Source organism: Cyprinodon tularosa, unplaced genomic scaffold, assembly GCF_016077235.1.
Source record: "Cyprinodon tularosa strain WSP-4 unplaced genomic scaffold, ASM1607723v1 ctg338, whole genome shotgun sequence".
In the NCBI taxonomy this organism is placed as follows: Eukaryota; Metazoa; Chordata; class Actinopteri; order Cyprinodontiformes; family Cyprinodontidae; genus Cyprinodon; species Cyprinodon tularosa.
The window spans coordinates 1,274,568-1,291,489 of NW_024039050.1; the positions used below are offsets into that span (position 1 = coordinate 1,274,568).

General features: G+C 39.9%; 1 protein-coding gene across 1 annotated transcript; it reads left to right on the top strand.

Annotated features, from left to right (window-relative positions):
* The first annotated feature begins 260 nt into the window (after positions 1–260).
* LOC119789387 lies at positions 261–16,534 on the top strand. The gene is made up of 9 exons (XM_038294255.1): positions 261–492; positions 3,608–3,709; positions 3,786–3,814; positions 5,932–6,180; positions 7,392–7,604; positions 13,185–13,269; positions 15,554–15,871; positions 15,959–16,234; positions 16,383–16,534. The coding sequence occupies exons 1-9, from the start codon at positions 261–263 to the stop codon at positions 16,532–16,534; spliced, it is 1,656 nt and encodes a 551-aa protein (XP_038150183.1).
* The last annotated feature ends 388 nt before the right edge of the window (positions 16,535–16,922 follow it).

Sequence of the window (16,922 nt, forward strand, 5' to 3'; positions counted from 1 at the left end):
CCCTTCCTCTTTTTGTAAACCCTGAGTTTCCTATTAAACTGAAGTTATTATGTATCTGCTTGGGCTCAGTTATTGAGAAAGGTCAACAAATCAGAAACTTCATGCCCTGCAAGAGTGGTGAAGCACATTTTTATTGTAAGGCAAAATTTAGGCACTATACAGCCTGAGATCAATTTTTTTCTCCATCTTTCAGACTCTGAGAACAGTTTTCATTTTTCTTTCAGTCTCTCCATCTTCACCAGCTGCTTATTCAACCAAAGATGGAGATGTCACATTATTGTGTTCCCTGGAGAGATTCAACTGGAAACAGCCTCCTCTGGTTGGATGAGAGAGGAACTCTTCTGACTGGTGAAGGTGTTGGGTACTACTTTAGACAGACTGGCTGTGATTCTTATCTCACTGTGAAGCTTCAGAGCAGCAGCAGCAGAAGATACACCTGCCAGTTTGTTGAGGGAAATTTAGTGAAGATAGAAGCTCACTACCAGCTGGAAGGTATGATGTCATTACTCATCTGTCTAGCTTTGCTCTGTTTCTCACCACTCATTTGATCCACCTGCTCCTGCTTCTATTTAAACTCCTCAGTCGCAGCCATCAGGCCAGATTATTCTTGAGCCTTTGGTTTTGATAGTTCTTTAGCGTTTCTATAGTGTTCTGATTGCCTGATCCTGATCCGTTTCTGTATTTGGTCCATTGAGTCTGCTTGCCCCTGTCTGAATAGTTTGCCTGGCCTCTCTTCGGACTCCTATTGGATTCTTCCATGGGAAGAGCCTGGATCTGCCTCTTGAATTCACGCTATAGATTATCGACAGGGGATCAGCTTGGATCTGATCCCCTGTCAGCTCTGCAGCCTTCTAGGCATCTGTATCTGGAACTCTCTGGCAACATCCACTGCATCTTGTCAGCCGATCTTCTGGAATCATCCTGGTTCTCTGGGCAGAGACTGAACTGTCAAACCAGGTTAGTGACTCACATGATCAAAATGATCCTACGTCAGATTATCGTGGTCACTAACCTGTTACTCTCTCCGCTGCAGCTGCCTTTACTGCAGTGTCATTGTCTGAAATAAATGTATTCTAAGTATTCAACTCTCTGTCTTGCCTTAATTCTGGGTCCTAATTTCTGACCCATTACAGGCAATGGCTGCTATGCACATTAATACCTCTTGTAAGTCAGTTGATTATATACTCATCTTAGACATTTAATAGACAGAAGGCATTACATGGAATAAATTCCTTGAGCCACCGAGCCTCAGTTCACACTGTTGTGCCATGTGTCATAATTGTGATTTTGGACATTGGGAACAGTGTCCATGTTTAATCTTGACATGATGATCAATGAGAAGAGGATGCGGTTTTGGCTCATGGAGTAGCTGTGAAACTTCCCCCTCTTTTTCAACCAACATGCTAGACAAGGCAACCCCCTCCCAGAGCTGCCACCAACCTCTGTGTTGGGAACAGTAAATTCAATTCAATTCAGTTTATTTATATAGCGCCAAATTCACAACACATGTCATCTCAAGGCACTTTACAGTTCAACCAGATCATACAGTCAAATTGATGCAAAGTTTTCTATCTAAGGAAAACCAGTTGATTGCATCGACTCATTGACTCAAATACAATCCCTCACACTAAGCATGCTTGTAGCGACAGTGGAGAGGAAAAACTCCCTTTTGACAGGAAGAAACCTCCAGCAGAACCAGGCTCAGTGTGAGCGGCCATCTGCCGAGGGGTTCAAGGAGACAGAAGCAGAGACACAAAAAGCAGCTGTAAAAGGCGGCCCCGTCCAGGAAACACACAGCCAGGCAGACGAGCTCCGAGCCAGCTCCCATGCCAGAGGATGAAGAGAGCACATCCACTCAGTCACGGTCAGAGAAACAGGATCACACTGGAAAACAGGCCGATCTCCAACATCTATAAACAAGGGTGTTGATGGAAGCAGCATAGCTGACGCCCCTCTCCAGGATGACGTCACAGCCAAACAGGAACAGACGAGGCAAAGCTACTCTGAGGAAAAGCAGAGAGTGCAGAAGGTTAGAGATTGAACTAACAGATTCTGCAGAATGTGTGTAAAGACACCAGCACACAAGATTTCATTCTCTCTGTCCCATTAGCGGCCTGGGGTCCACATCAGAAGAGGCAGCCACCATGGAGATCCATGCAAAAGGCCTAGATCTCCAGAGTGACCAAGGATAAGTCATGAGGGTTTAGTTTTCAGAACCAAACTGCTGCAAAACAGACGTTTCGCAACATATTTCTCTTGAGTTTCAGAACTTACACAGCCAGACTAGAGGAAAAAGTCTCCTGAAGATCCCTTAGTGTGAGCCACATGGGACAAGAAAATCCCCGTTTGCTGTGAGCCTGCCGTGCTAAGCTGCTGCTGGATGGAACTCAACTTTGCAAAGAACTGACAGATTTTTGTAGGTCTTGCACAATTAGGGACAAAACAAACAACATGTCTTTTGATGATTTTAAACATTTCATGTGTTTACTGATGAGTAAACACAAAGCTAACAGGATGGTCTGCATGCTATGCTATGCTACAGTAATATTTTTTGAGCTGCTGTTGAAGCTTGGACAAGCTTTACATCACTAATGCTTTAAACACTGATACAACATTAGTGTTCATGTGTTTTTTCATATGCTCATTATATTTCGATTAACAAGTGGGAGTAATTTAGTGGAATCCTGATGTCTATTTGCTGCTAGCTATTTCAAAGAGGGTAAAGAATCATTTAACTAAAGGTTACTGGTTCCTGATTAAGCGAACCATTTAATAAAACAGAATTTGGCCAAATAATGTTGTATTCACCTCATGTATTTAATTGTGAAGTGGTCTTAAAACATTCCAATTTCTCTAAATTAGTGAAAAGCTAATTTGATCACATCCCAAATTCTTCCAGATAAACTTTGGTTTTCAAACATAAAATCTATCTTAAACTGTAATATGGTTTTCAACCAAGTTTCCCCATCCTCTCTCTACACGGTAGTCTAGTTTAGTGGAGTTCACTAGTTTTAGTAGGTTTTTAACTGAAATATGTTTGACTTCGAGCTGAATGATTTTTTTTAATAAACTCTTATATTTTGAACAGAAGTTGTGGTGAATTTGTTCCATGTATGTGTACAATTATCTGTCTGACCATGATTTGATCTAATTACTCTTTCATAATAAACATCTTAATATAATAAACATATAAATAAACATCGCAATAAAGTATCAGAACATATTAATTCCCCCATATAACAGTTATTCACAACAACACAGTTGAGGTTGTTCCCCCATCTAACGATGTTAATTTTAATCAAAGCAGTGATCCTGGAGATTATGATGAGACGTTCAAATAACAGCTAAATTTCTTCTCCTCAGAACATTTCAGGTCCAACCAGTAGGACACTGACTGCTGAATGATCTTCAGTCGCTTCTTCCTTAGAGAAAAAAAAATCTCAGTTTACTGTTCATTTAATGTGTGAAGATAAAAGGTCAGAAACCTTTCTGAACTTGTTGGAGAGAAGATGTGATTGATTCTAATGGAAAATCCGCCATCATAAATCTGAAATCAGATCTAAAATAATTCAAGCACAGCAGCTTTTCTCCTCCATCTCATCCACAGGTTTCCGAGACTGGTCTCCTCTGAGCTTCATCATGTTGACTCTGAGGATCACAGCACTGATCCTGATGGTTGGAATCACTGCTGATATCATCAGAACCAGAGGTGAGCAAACTGGACCAGAATGGAGCAAATCTACCGAATTTTAATGTTAATCATTTTATTTTTCTTTCCTTCACAGGAAGAAAAAAACCTCAGAAAGACATTAATGTAAGTGAAACAATAAAACATAAAAATATCTTAGTAAATCATTTAAATAACGAACCAGTTTCCTCAAGCTTTAAACCTTCAGCTTGTAACAGTAAAGGTATAGTGGAGGATGTTTTTTTCCGGGTGGATCATTAAAATAACTGTTCTTCCTAAATGTCAATCATTCTGGCGATATGTTTACTTAAGGCCGCCCTATGTGCTCATCCCCATTTTCACTTACAGGTGGTGAGTCTGACATAGTGGGAAAATTGCTAATCTTCTTTTGGAAAGTAAGCTTGTATGAGCGATGCAAACAGCAACTTTTAAACAGAGCATGCACCAGGAGAAATGGGCTCATGAAAGCTCTTGCTCCTGTTTAACAGGGGTTCCCTCTCACAAGCGAGTACAGAGTTGTGCATGTGTGTTTTTTGTCAAAGTGGAGAGGAGTGGAGAGTCTTTTCAAAAATTCGCCAAAATCCTTCACCTTTAGTGAAACAGTTTCCCTCAGTTGGGTCCATTTTCTGTAAAGTAATAAATAGACCAGCTATTCAAGAGGATTGTTTCTATAACTATTATAAAAGTGATAGTTTGATTTTATATCACAGGTTCACGATGGTGTTGGTGACGACACAGTGCACTATCAAAATGATGGAGAACGTTCTGCTGCTGCCACTATCAGCTGACCTTCATCACATCAATTCAGTTTATACCGAAAAAATGCTTTATTTGAGTCCGCCTCAATAAACATGTGATTTTTCTTCTTTTTATTTGCTTGTATTTCTGGAAAAAATTAACTAAATTTCGTCTATTGGTTCTGATTATTATTCATGAAGGCAAAAACAAAAAAAAAATCAGGATTTGCCCTCAGACTTAAATCCCTCAGGAGGCAGACAGACAGATCCAACATCAGACAGAAACTCACTAATGTGTCATTGTCTCAGATAATATAAGGTCAACTCACCATGCAGGGAGGTGGAGAGACGTGACCAACAGTGAGAGGAAAGTAGTGATTATCTGTCCAAATGGTCAGTTAACTGAGTTCACTATAAAGTCCCTGCTTAATATAATTATTGAGGGATTCAGGCAGACATTCAGACACAGCTACTTTTTTTATGATTAATCAAGAGAAGTAAAGGGAAACCAGTTGTGTGTTCTTATTACCCCACCCACTGGACTAAAGGTGCAGTGCAGTTCTTCACTCTGTGAACTAAGTCCAACTCCTGGGCCTTTTCAGAGTGATGGGGACATCTGGGTAAAATACTGTATTACCTGGGATTCCTGTTATCCAGGTAAAACAAGTCCTGGGGCTTTAACCCCTCCAGGGTTTCAACAGAAAAGGGGTTGAAGTGAATAAATTTAATTTAATTTTAATGTTTATCAAGGTTTTTTTTAGGTTTAATTAATTTGTTGATTCACTGTATAAATTTTCTTCAGTTTCTTTTTCCTTTCTTTTTTTACCAGCGTCCTGTCTGGCGATGTGGCAATACGAATAATTGTCTTGATGCCAAAAAGAGCCCAACAGATTTTACTTTCACAGGTGCAGCAGTAGGGCTATTGCCATAGTGTTCTGCTTGTTTTATGCATATAAATTGCTTTATTATAGTAATGGAGGGAGTTTTACAGGTTACATGGACACTGCAATGTAGGTAGAACAGGAAAGGAAAAACAGGAAAAAAAAGGGAAAAGATTATAGAAAGAGGAGATAACGATAAAACATCTTCAGTCTGCTTCATCACCTGCAAAGAGATGTAAAAAGAACAGCACAACCAACGGACATGGTACGAGACATACAATAAAGTAACACCTACGTAGATACTATCGCTGAAGTATAAGTAGTATTATTTAATCTGACATGTATTCTGTGTTACCTGAAGATGAGAATATGGGCTTTCCGTATGGAAGTGAATCTCTGAATACCTGGAACCAAGCACCTGTAGTTGTTTGTGAAAGTGCACTTGTGCATGTAAAGTTTATCCAAAGGAAAAATGCTCAATAGTGGTTGTGGAGAGCCGAAGAGGCGCCCCCCCCGAAAGCATTGAGTCCATAGCCGGGAGACCCAAAGCCCCAGACGCCCACAGGGACCCCAAGAAGGAAGGCAACAAGGAGGGGCCAACCCAGGAAATCCGACCCCCACCAAGGGAGGAGGAGAGACGGCCCAGAGGAAGACCCCAGCCAGTGCAATGCTGGAGCCCCCGGAAAAAGCGGGGACAAATCTGCGGGCTCCGCCGGCAGCCAGCCACCCCGAAGTGAATCCGGCCATGGGACCCAGGGATCCGAGTCCCGAGGACGCCCGACCCCCCGGCGGAGAAGCTGCCAGGAATAAGCCACTAGCCACCCGGGCATCCACCCCCAAACCCCGAGCTCCACCAGTGCACCAGCGAGCCCAGGCACCAGCCAGCGGAGGAAGAGCAGGATGGGGGAATGGGCTCCGCACTTGGCGGAAAAAAAAAAAAAACTCACAGACTTGATCATGGCTTCCCACCCTAGTAACCCCACTTACACCACACAGACTATGAGATGAGCCAAAAAAAATGGAAAACGCGGACGCAGGCTGCTTAGTGGCACAGTGGGTAGCACTGCTGCCTTGCAGCAAGAAGGTTCTGGGTTTGATTCCCGGCCCAGGATCTTTCTGCATGGAGTTTGCATGTTCTCCCTGAGCATCTGTGGGTTCTCTCCTGGTACTCCGGCTTCCTCCCACAGTCCAAAAACATCACTGTTAGGTTAATTGGCTTCTATAAATTGTGTGTCACTGTCCAGGGTGGACCCAGCCTCTTGCCCATTGACTGCTGGAGATAGCACCCCTCGAGACCCCACTCGTGACAAGCGTGTTAGATAATGGATGGATGGATGGATGGATGGATGGATGGATGGATGGAACACGCAGACGCACATTCACACATAACACTCACATCCAATGATAATAGGACCAAAGACCCGACAGCACCAGTGGTCCAGGGATTATCGGATGACCCAATAAGTGACCTAAAATTCAGATGGGGGGAGGGGAGCGGTGACACTGCCACACCTGCCCATCTCATTCCTGCTTCAAGCCCACCCCGCACCAGGACCAGACCCCCCCCCCAGCAAAAGCCCCCCCGGGTTCGGGGCCCACATGCCCCGCACAGGCCACCCAACCAGAGCCCCCCTACCACCACTAAATAATTCACCCAGCCACTACACGCCCCTCCCTCCATCCTCCTTTGGGGAAAGCAGAAGTGATAGCCCCGCCACCGGCAGGCCACCCCCCACCAAGACCACGGACCAGGTGGCTCGCTCTTCCTCCAGGACAGACGGGGGAAGGGGTGTGAGAAGACCCTGATCCTCCCTGTGCCTGCTGGAATGTGGTGTTGTTGCGTGTTGCTCTGAGGTGTAATTAAAAGTGGGAGTACCAAAAGGGGGTGTCCAGCAAAGTCCCCCCCCCCCCCCCCAGAAGACAGGCGGTGCAAGTGCAACCCCCAAGTCGACAAACCAAAACCCTTAATGTCTAAATGCAAGAGGGGATGGGGGGAGCCGACCATGGTGAGGCCAGGGTGATGGAGCAGGCAGAGGGAGGATTCCGGGGATGCGGAGCAAAGGACTCCCCCGTTGACTTCAATAGTCACCCCCGTTCCCCGAGAGCCCCACCGGAGAGAGGGGCCCCACTAGTCACACCACCATACCCCGGGGGCCAGGGACCGACGGCAGGGCCAACAAGCCAGCCGGCCATCTGGGCACACCAGAGGCCCCAGCAGGGCCGGACAGCCGGGCGTACACCAACCCAGACCACAAGCAGCATTCCCCACAGAACCCGAACCCCCGACGATTTCTATCAGTTTCTGAAAAACACTGAAGTATTGTGAGAGCAAGATAACGTTATAGGTGGTGGGTGTTGATGTGAGGTTTTCAATTTAGCCACAAAGATGAAACACTGTCAGTACTTTTAGATCTGCAGCAGAGAAACGTCTCTCAGTGTTCAGCAGCTGATAGAAGGACAGGAGATGTTGGGTCTGGAACTGATTATCATCGTTGTTCTTCATTTCGAAGGTAAAGATCTGTTTTATTTAAAATTGCGACGATTTAAAGGACACTGGTTTAATGAGATATTTTATGTAGATATGAGAATTACAGAAATTAAATTAATTAATTCATGCAGCATGTACTACGTCATGTTTTAACCAAATTTATGAAACACATTCAGAAAATTTCAATTTCATTTTTTTTTCCTATGAAACTTCAAACTGACAGGACGTAAAATGTTTATTGTTTTTAACATGAAAATGGGTTAAACAGTTATTTTTAAATTTTGCAAACATCATAATGTTCTAACAATAAAGCAAACTTCATGCCACATAAATAAATGACACATTTCTCACTTCAGCCCATAAAAAATGAGGTGGGTAAAAACTTAATGTGTCTTCGTCTCTGCTGCAGGAACCAGTGGAGAACAACCAGACTATCTCTATCACGGATCAGGAGAAAATGTCGATCTACCTTGTAGAAGTCTTCCATCTTCATGCTCCATTGATAACTGGTTTCACAAGAGAACACACCCTGAGAAGGAGGGAAAAGTTGTTCAGATATTACCTGGAGCTAACAGGTTTAGTGTAAACAGTAAATGCTCCCTAAACATTAAAAACATCACTGCTGAGGATGCTGGATATTACAGCTGTTCAGGATCCAGATCTGATTATTCTGTTCTTCTGCTCATTCTGACCAGTGAGTATTTTAACTTTAATGATTTGCTGCTATCAGACTCTTTCTGTTTATTTAACATTTTTTATGCTTTGAATGTTTTTCTGTTGAACAAAGAGTGTGAATCAATATTTTTGTTTACTGCGTCCTGCGCAATAGGCTACTTCAAAAATGATAAACTTGACTGCTTAGAAAAAAAGGACCTTCTCGTACAGAACATCAGAGTCAGTTTTCTGCTCATGTTTTCTGTTTAATCTTAATATGCGCACAGATGCGACCTGAACAACGAAGAGCAGAGAGGAGAAATAATCTCTGATCAGGGCAGAGATCACAAACTTACTGCTGTAAATAATGATGAGATAGATTGAAGATTAAAAGAGAATAAAACCAAATTAAAAAGGCAGCTGGATGATGCAACATAAAAAGGTCGGCGGCCTCAGGCGCTGATGCAAAGGATGGATTAAATTCAGCCATGGTAATAAAACATGCAGACATTAATCCATGGAGGGATAATAAAAACACTGCATTAATTTCACATATTTGAAATAGAAAATAAAATCTTAAACATCTGATGTTAAAAAAGTCAAATATCCATAAGTAAACTGATTTCACTTTTGATTTGTTTGTTTTAGTTAAAAGGGAGCAGTGCGTTTACATAAAAATAAAAACATGGTATGATAATTATTAATCATGAGATTAAAATCAGAAAGACTTTACCAACGGCTATTTTTTCATCTGTAGTCCCCCGAATGATATTTTCAAAAATTTATTTTGGAAAGTCTCTCATGCTGAAAATTACTTATTTGCAAAACCAATCTCAGGAATTCGCATACATTTTTAATGCTTAAACGAAGCTGCTTCATGACATTGTGAGTTTAGAACATTTGGCCAAAAAAAAATTATCTTCTAGACTGTTTGAAAAACTGAGTTTGCTGATTTAAAATGAAATTCTGACAGTAAATTCCAGATCCTCTAATATTGACCTTGTAGAAATTTTAAGATCTAGATATTTAATAGAGCGTATCTACACGTGGAATCTATTTCTAGATTGTTTTATAAAATGCTGTGGGCTGTTTTGAGTTATAGTTTGTTAGAGCGGAGGAATACGGTGTTGTGATGTGAGCAGGAGCGGCAGCTTAGTGATGCAGACAGTTACTGATGGTTCACATGATCCATATTTACCATTAGAACAACTTCTGTTATCCAGCAATTAACCTTGGAGGTTTTGAACCTGAAATTATGAGGGAGAAGCTTCAACATGACTGTATAACAGCTTTTATCACACTGCAATATCTATCTTATTTTAAAAGTTGCTCTGCTGAAAATTTCTCCTGGCAGATAAGCGCCTCAGTTCGTGTTAAAGTGAAATCCTCACACAAAGCCCTTATGGAGGCCACTTACACTTTAGAAACGATCAGCAGCGTATCTCATCTTAATGGAATTCTGGCATTTTTATTGGAAATATGTGATTTAAAATCGCAGCCAACTGCTGTCTTTTTTCTGTGAATTTTATTTCATTTTATTTCATTGTATTTCAGGGTGTTAAACTTGTAAATTGCAAATTATCTTAGTTTAAATGTCAAAAATGTATCCTTTAATTGTGAAAAAGTTCTGATTTAATTTTCACAAATTTACTTTTCAATATAAGGACATTTTTTATTTCTTTTTTCTAGAAAATCTGACTGAATATTATTTTTTTTTATTTTGGACCACCGTGAATATTAACAAGGACAGCGGCTGGGGAGATTCAGAAAAGATCAGTGGAAACAATGACAAAATAAATCCAAAATAAAAAAAACAACAATCAGCAGCACCACAGGACTAAAAACAATATGAAACAACAAAACAAAAGGAAAATAATGCTTAAATGCAATCTAAAGGGAATTACTAAACTATTCCTTAATCCTTTAAAATGTTTTTAGATTATTGCTGTGTGCTACTCAGACACTTTTTTAACAGGGTTTATTTTTAAGTGAGGAAAGGAGGACTGCAATTTGCTAATCTATATTTATGTTGGCCTATGTAATACTGTGTTGCAATAGTTAGATTATTAATTTGAAATTAAACAGGCCATTCTCAGTCATCCAGGTCATGGTCAAGCTAGAAAGAGATCCACTTCACGTCCAGTTGCCTAGATTGAACTCTTTCAAGCAAGTCGGATATTAATTATTTTGAAAAAGAGAAATTAAGAACTATACATATTTTTGTGTTTCAGTTATTATAGCCTATATATTTAATATTTCTCAAATGGATTTTTTATTAGTTTTTTTTCTTCTGAATTTCAAAATCTATTTCTTTGACACCGTCATCACATATTGTTAAACACATCTCTCTTTCTCATGTATTGATGCTTGTCATCAAATAAAGTTAACATTTATAATGTTAATCTGCTGAGTCTTGGGAAAATGTCTCAAATTTCTTCAAAGCCAAAATTATTTGTTCTCTGGGAAGATTGTTTTATCATCAGAAGACTGACAAAATTTATTTATTTACGGTATAATTCTTCAATGTCTGTACTTTCGTGTATTTCCAAATCTAAAATTGATTTATAAAAAGGCTAGATACACCAATCCTGTCCGATTCTCCTTTCTATATTAAATCTGTAGTTAATGGTATGATCGATTGGTCACTAATGTGATCAATAACGGACGATAACTGCTTTGTCATTGATCACAAAATTGACCACCTGTTGCAGCCTGCAGACTACAGCTGATCATCAGCTCCCAGTTTCCTTCATCCTGGGTACTGACTCATTTTGGATGTTATCAGCCCATTTAATGGCCGTTATCAGCAGTAATCAGCCCCATAGGATGCCTTTGGACGGTGCCTGTTCTATCTTATGTTTCTTATTGATATTTTGCAGCTTATTCTTGATAAAAGCCACTTCAGTCATGTCTAAAATATGTTGTTTCTTCCTTTACAGTTTATCCTTTTATCCACTTTTACGTCATAAACCTCATGATTTTTTTTTATAATTTTCATACATTATACCTTTCATCTACTTTATTTGCGATGTACCATAAAAAAAAAAAAAATGCGTTTTAAATCTTCACTTTGAAATCCAAGTTTTAGTTTGTTTTCACATAAACAAAATCTTTTTTGTTTTTTTTTATTTAACCATTGCTGTCAAGGCTATGAAATGGGTCAAGAAGGCAGGTAGATCCTGATACCTTCACAATATTTGACCATCTAATCTTAAACAAGAGCCACCTTCATAGCATGCATAGAGCCTGCCAAACATAAACCAAGGAACATGGTGAAAAAAAGTTATTTAATTATTTATTCATTATTTTTGTGGTAATTACTAGTTGCTGCTTCTCTTTTGGAAAGGTTCATGTTCAAATTAATCAGTGATGCCTGCTCTGTTCTCTCAGAAGTACAGAAAAGACTCCAGGGCGCAACGTTAGCGTATCTGATTCCAGATCAGCAGGTTGCGTATTCAAATCATGTCAGATGACTTGATTGAAGGTATACATGCTTAGCTTAGAGTCAAATCTTAAGATATTGTCTTCATAATTGTGAAACTCTCACATTTGGCTATCAAATCTACAAGAGAAGTTAATTGGATTCTGGTTTCTTGTAGAAAGCAGATTCCAGGATATTGAAGATTTCCTACAACGGTGTGTACTACTCCCTTCAGGGTACAGCACAAACAGGCTTTAACCAGAGTGGAAAAAGAAGTGGGAGGCTGCGTTGCACAACTGAGTAAGAAGATAAGTACATTAGAGTCTCTAGTTTGAGAAATAGACGCCTTACAGGTCTTTAACTGGCATCTTCATTAAATAGTACCCGCAGTAGCCTGTTTGTGCTGTTCTCTGAAGCAAGTAGTACACACCATTGTAGGAAATCTTCAATTTCTTAGCAATTTCTCGCATGGAATAGCCTTCATTTCTAAGAACAAGAATAGACTGTCAAGTTTCACATGAAAGTTCTCTTTTTCGGGCCATTTTGAGCGTTTATTTGACCCCACAAATGTGATGCTCCGGAAACTCAATCTGCTCAAAGGAAGGTCAGTTTTGTAGCTTCTGTAACGAGCTAAACTGTTTTCAGATATGTAAACATGATTGCACAGGGGTTTTCTAATCATCAATTTGCCTTCTGAGCCCATTAGCAAACACATTGTCCATTAGAACACTGGAGTGATAGTTGCTGGAAATGGGCCTCTATTCACTTATGTAGATATTGCATCAAAAACCAGATATTTGCAGCTAGAATAGTCATTTACCACATTAGCAATGTATAGAGTGTATAAGACTAGTTTAAAGTTATCTTCATTGAAAAGTACAGTGTTTTCCTTCAAAATAAGGACATTTCAATGTGACCCCAAACTTTTGAACGGTAGTGTAAGTGCATCAATCACCAGGAAACATGGAGACAACATATAAAGACTCATTGTGTTTTTTTTGTTTCTTAATTTTTTTGTACTTTTGATAAAGTTCTCCTCTTTAAGTTTTTTTATGTTAGAGAAAGTTACCTCTCCAGCATTCAGACTCAGACAGCAGTTTTCATTTTTCTTTCAGTCTCTCCATCTCCATCAGCTGCTGATCCAACTAAAGATGGAGGTGTCACATTACAGTGTTCCCTGAAGACAAACCTCAAGTTTTTAATTTGCACTGGGAGTATTCACTGGTTAAACGAGACAGGGATTAAACTGACTGGTGAAGATGACAGCTACAAGATAAATGAAACAAGCAAATGTGCTTCCTCTCTGACTGTGCAGCAACAGAACATCACCAAGAGATACACCTGCCAGTTTGTTGAAGAAAACACAAAGGTAGAAGCTAACTACACAGCTGTGGTTAAAGGTAGGATGACTTTTATTTACTTAGCAGATTAGTACAACAGAAATTTTATTACGGTAATAATTTTTATGCTGTAATTTCCTCTCTATTGAAGCATTGTTTTGCTTTCTGGACAGACTTGCAATTCTAAACCATTTTTCTCTCTGAAACAAAAAGTACTGAATTTAATTTTCATACCAGCCAAATAATGTTTTAAAAAAAATTTTTGGGTCTACTATTTTTACACCTACAACATCTGCTCTGCTTTAAATTGACCAGAGTTTTGGGTCTAGGAGACTGTAAGGTTTCTATCATAGTTCCTTTAGCAGAGAGACCTCAGGACGTTCCTTTCTGCTGCTAAGAAGCTATGAGGAATCCTACAATCCTTTGTGTGACATGATGTTCAGGAACAACTCACCTCACAGAAATGAACGAAAATTAAGTATTGCTTCACGTGTGCTGTATGTGACACAGGCAAATGTTTGCACCCTCCCATGTTTTAGTCAACATATTCCCACTCTCAACTCATCACGTATTGACTCTTGGTCAAAGTCCCCTGTGTGTCATGTGCTGATGCCACAATTCTATGACATCATGTGTGTTTCCGTCACATAATACGTTTGATTTAAAGGGGTCATAGAATGCAAAACCTAGTTTCCATTGTCATAGATCAATAACGATAGTTCAGTGGGTGAAATGGAAGACCGGAGAAGCTCAAACCACATCGACATCTACTTTTGTCTCACAATTCTAAACTTCCACCAAAAAACGGGTGAATCCAAACGAAGCGCCGAGTTGACGTATACTTGGGGATGTTGCCTTATTTGGTTCTGGTCCGTACTTTTCTCACACCCCAAAATTGAAATCCTGACCAGCCCACTGGTTCTCTGTCCAAGAACAAGAATAGAGGTAGATTTAGGACACCAGTTTAGCTGTTTAGCCTACAGTTGGGTTTACTTTTACAAGAATTGCAAAGCAGGCAGTTTCTCTATGGTAAATGAGCCAGAACCCCGAACGTAAATGCAGTGTTGCACGCTGCACGGATTAAGGGAAACATTTTCACAGTCTTCCCAAGGATCCAAAGACTCAACAGGCATGGATTATGTTTGTCTATCAGAAGATCCCTGCTAAGTTTGATGCTCAGCTGTTCATTTGCTCTAAGCATTTTACCGAGGACAGTTTTCAAAATCTTGGACAGTTCAAAGGATGATTTGCTAAACTTCTTTTACTGAAACGAGGGGCTGTTCCGACCTTAAGGCCATCACAACTGCAAGCTGGAAGTATGATTCTGTTGCTAAGCTCCGGGTCTCCGGGTCGTGTTCGGTCTCTCCGTTTCCCACTGGCTCCCTGCACCCGTTCGGCGGAGTTCCCGGACCAGCCCCGGAGATCACAGCTTGGTTCGAGTGTCCGGTATGTTTCAATTACGTGCTCCACTGCAGTCGACCAAACTCCCAGATGATTTTGAAATTCCCCCAAAACATTTTTTTAGGCATGAAAAGTAGGACATGTCCGGGAGAAAGAGGCCGTCTAGTCAACCTACCATATTAACAATTCGATGTTTCAGTGAGTGAGTGCTTGTTGCTATGATGCCTCTTTGCTCAGCAGCTTCACTCATTGTAAACCAACCAATCAGAGCACAGCGCATCTAAATATTCATGAGCATACCATAAAAGTAAGAAAAACTGTCGTTTCATTCTAGGGCTTTTAACCAGGCTGCATTAGGGCTCATAGAACAGCTAAAATGCCATTTTTAGCCCAACCAATGTTACACACCCTATTCAGAGACCATAAGGACCAGCACCAGATATCCTATAGAATCATTATATCACCCCTTTAAAGGCTTTCAGCCCAGAGGCTCCTTTCCTACCCATGATAGAGTTCTCACTGCAGCCAGAATCTAGTATATGAACTGATGATATTCCAAGGCTATAGGAAGTAGGATTGGCTATGATGTGGTTGATTAAGACAGAGTTTAATGATTGTGATTATTCTCACTTTTCATTTGATTAAAGGAAAGTAGTTTCTACAATAGGAAGTATTTAATTAAAAATGTCACTTTTTCTGCAGAATTTCACATTACTGCCTTCTTTAAATGATATAACCAGTAATTCAAATACCATTAATAACATGACCATTTTCCAGATATGCAGAAAAATCTCAAAGCTTGATTAAGGATAGAACATTTTCAAACTGATAATTATTACACTTTTGTTGCTTTTAAACATTGGTTTTTACTTTTAAACAGATTCTTTTAAACAGATGCTGATGTTATTAATAGCTGAATGTAATTTAATATCTTTTTCTGCAGGTATCAATAGAGAAGTTGTCCATATCTACCACAGAGTTGGAGATGATGCTGTTTTACCCTGTAAAAGTCCTTCGCCATCCTCTTCCTCATGCTCCACTGTTAACTGGCTTTATAGGAGAGATGAAGACATGAATCCTCAGCAGGAAGTTCAGAGAGGAATTGTTGTTCAGAGTTCATCTAAAGCTGCCAGGCTGAGTGTGGACAATAACTGCTCTCTGATCATCAACAGCATCACTGCTGAGGATGCTGGAGGTTACAGATGTCAGATTGAGGATGGAGGCAGCTCTGATCCAGATGTGTATCTAAATCTGATGAGCAGTGAGTGAACTGACTCTGTGTTCCTGCTGATATCAGTCCTTCCTAACCTGGAAATAAAAATTGTCTTTGTTGGTTTTCTCATTTCAGTTTCTCCAGTAGAAGCTGTTCCAACAGAGAATAATATCACATTAATATGTTCTCTGGTCAGATATATCTCATTGGGTTCTTGTCCAAAGAACAGCCTCCTCTGGGTGGATGAGACAGGAGCTAATCTGACTGGTGAAGGTGTTGGGTACCAGTTTAGACAGACTGGCTGTGATTCTTATCTCACTGTGAAGCTTCAGAGCAGCAGCAGCAGAAGATACACCTGCCAGTTTGTTTATGGAAACACAGTGAAGATAGAAGGTCACTACCAGCTGGAAGGTATGATGTCATCTTATTAAGGTTGATTAAAAATTGTGATTTCATCTCCACTTTGTATTTATGTTGATACAATGTAATATCTCTTTAACTTTAGTATAAATTACATTTCATTTAAATAATGTTCACTGCATATTATTTATTTTTTTAGTCTTCACAGCTGTTCCTGCCAATAACACCATCATCATCATCCTCTTCCTCAGAGCAGGGATCTTTCTGCTTTTGCTGGTTGTTACTGCTGCTGTTTTTATTAAATGCAGAAAAAGTAGAGTAACCGAGGAACGCCAAACAACAGGTACCTGATCTATCAAAGGGAACTTAATCTTGAGGAAACTTGAATCATTAAAAAAATAAGTTTTATTATTTTTAAAAAAAATAAGCGCTTTAAAAAATGCAGACATGCATACAAAGATGTTTAACTTTCAAAAAGTCAATATTTAAAAGGATGAATTGCATCATATTGCTTCTTTTGTTAGTTTGAGTATTTCAATGTGTTTCAGTAAATTGCTCATCTTCTATGATCATTTCCCAAAGAGCTGCAATCATATTCTTTTTAGCTCATTTCTGTTTCTGACATTTAAAGCTTATGAAAGATTTTCTTCACTTAAGGAAGAACATTTTCAAAGGTGAAGTGTAAGAACGGACTTAAACTGGAAGGAAACTAGTCTGTTTTGTAGCAACTCTACTGGTA

Excerpts from the sequence above, each read along its gene's own strand:
- LOC119789387 (XM_038294255.1), top strand. The coding sequence starts at position 261 with ATGGAGATGTCACATTATTGTGTTCCCTGGAGAGATTCAACTGGAAAC. Across the intron at positions 493-3,607 it reads AGCTCACTACCAGCTGGAAG|GTTTCCGAGACTGGTCTCCT; the intron begins GTATGATGTCAT and ends TCTCATCCACAG. Across the intron at positions 13,270-15,553 it reads CTACACAGCTGTGGTTAAAG|GTATCAATAGAGAAGTTGTC; the intron begins GTAGGATGACTT and ends CTTTTTCTGCAG.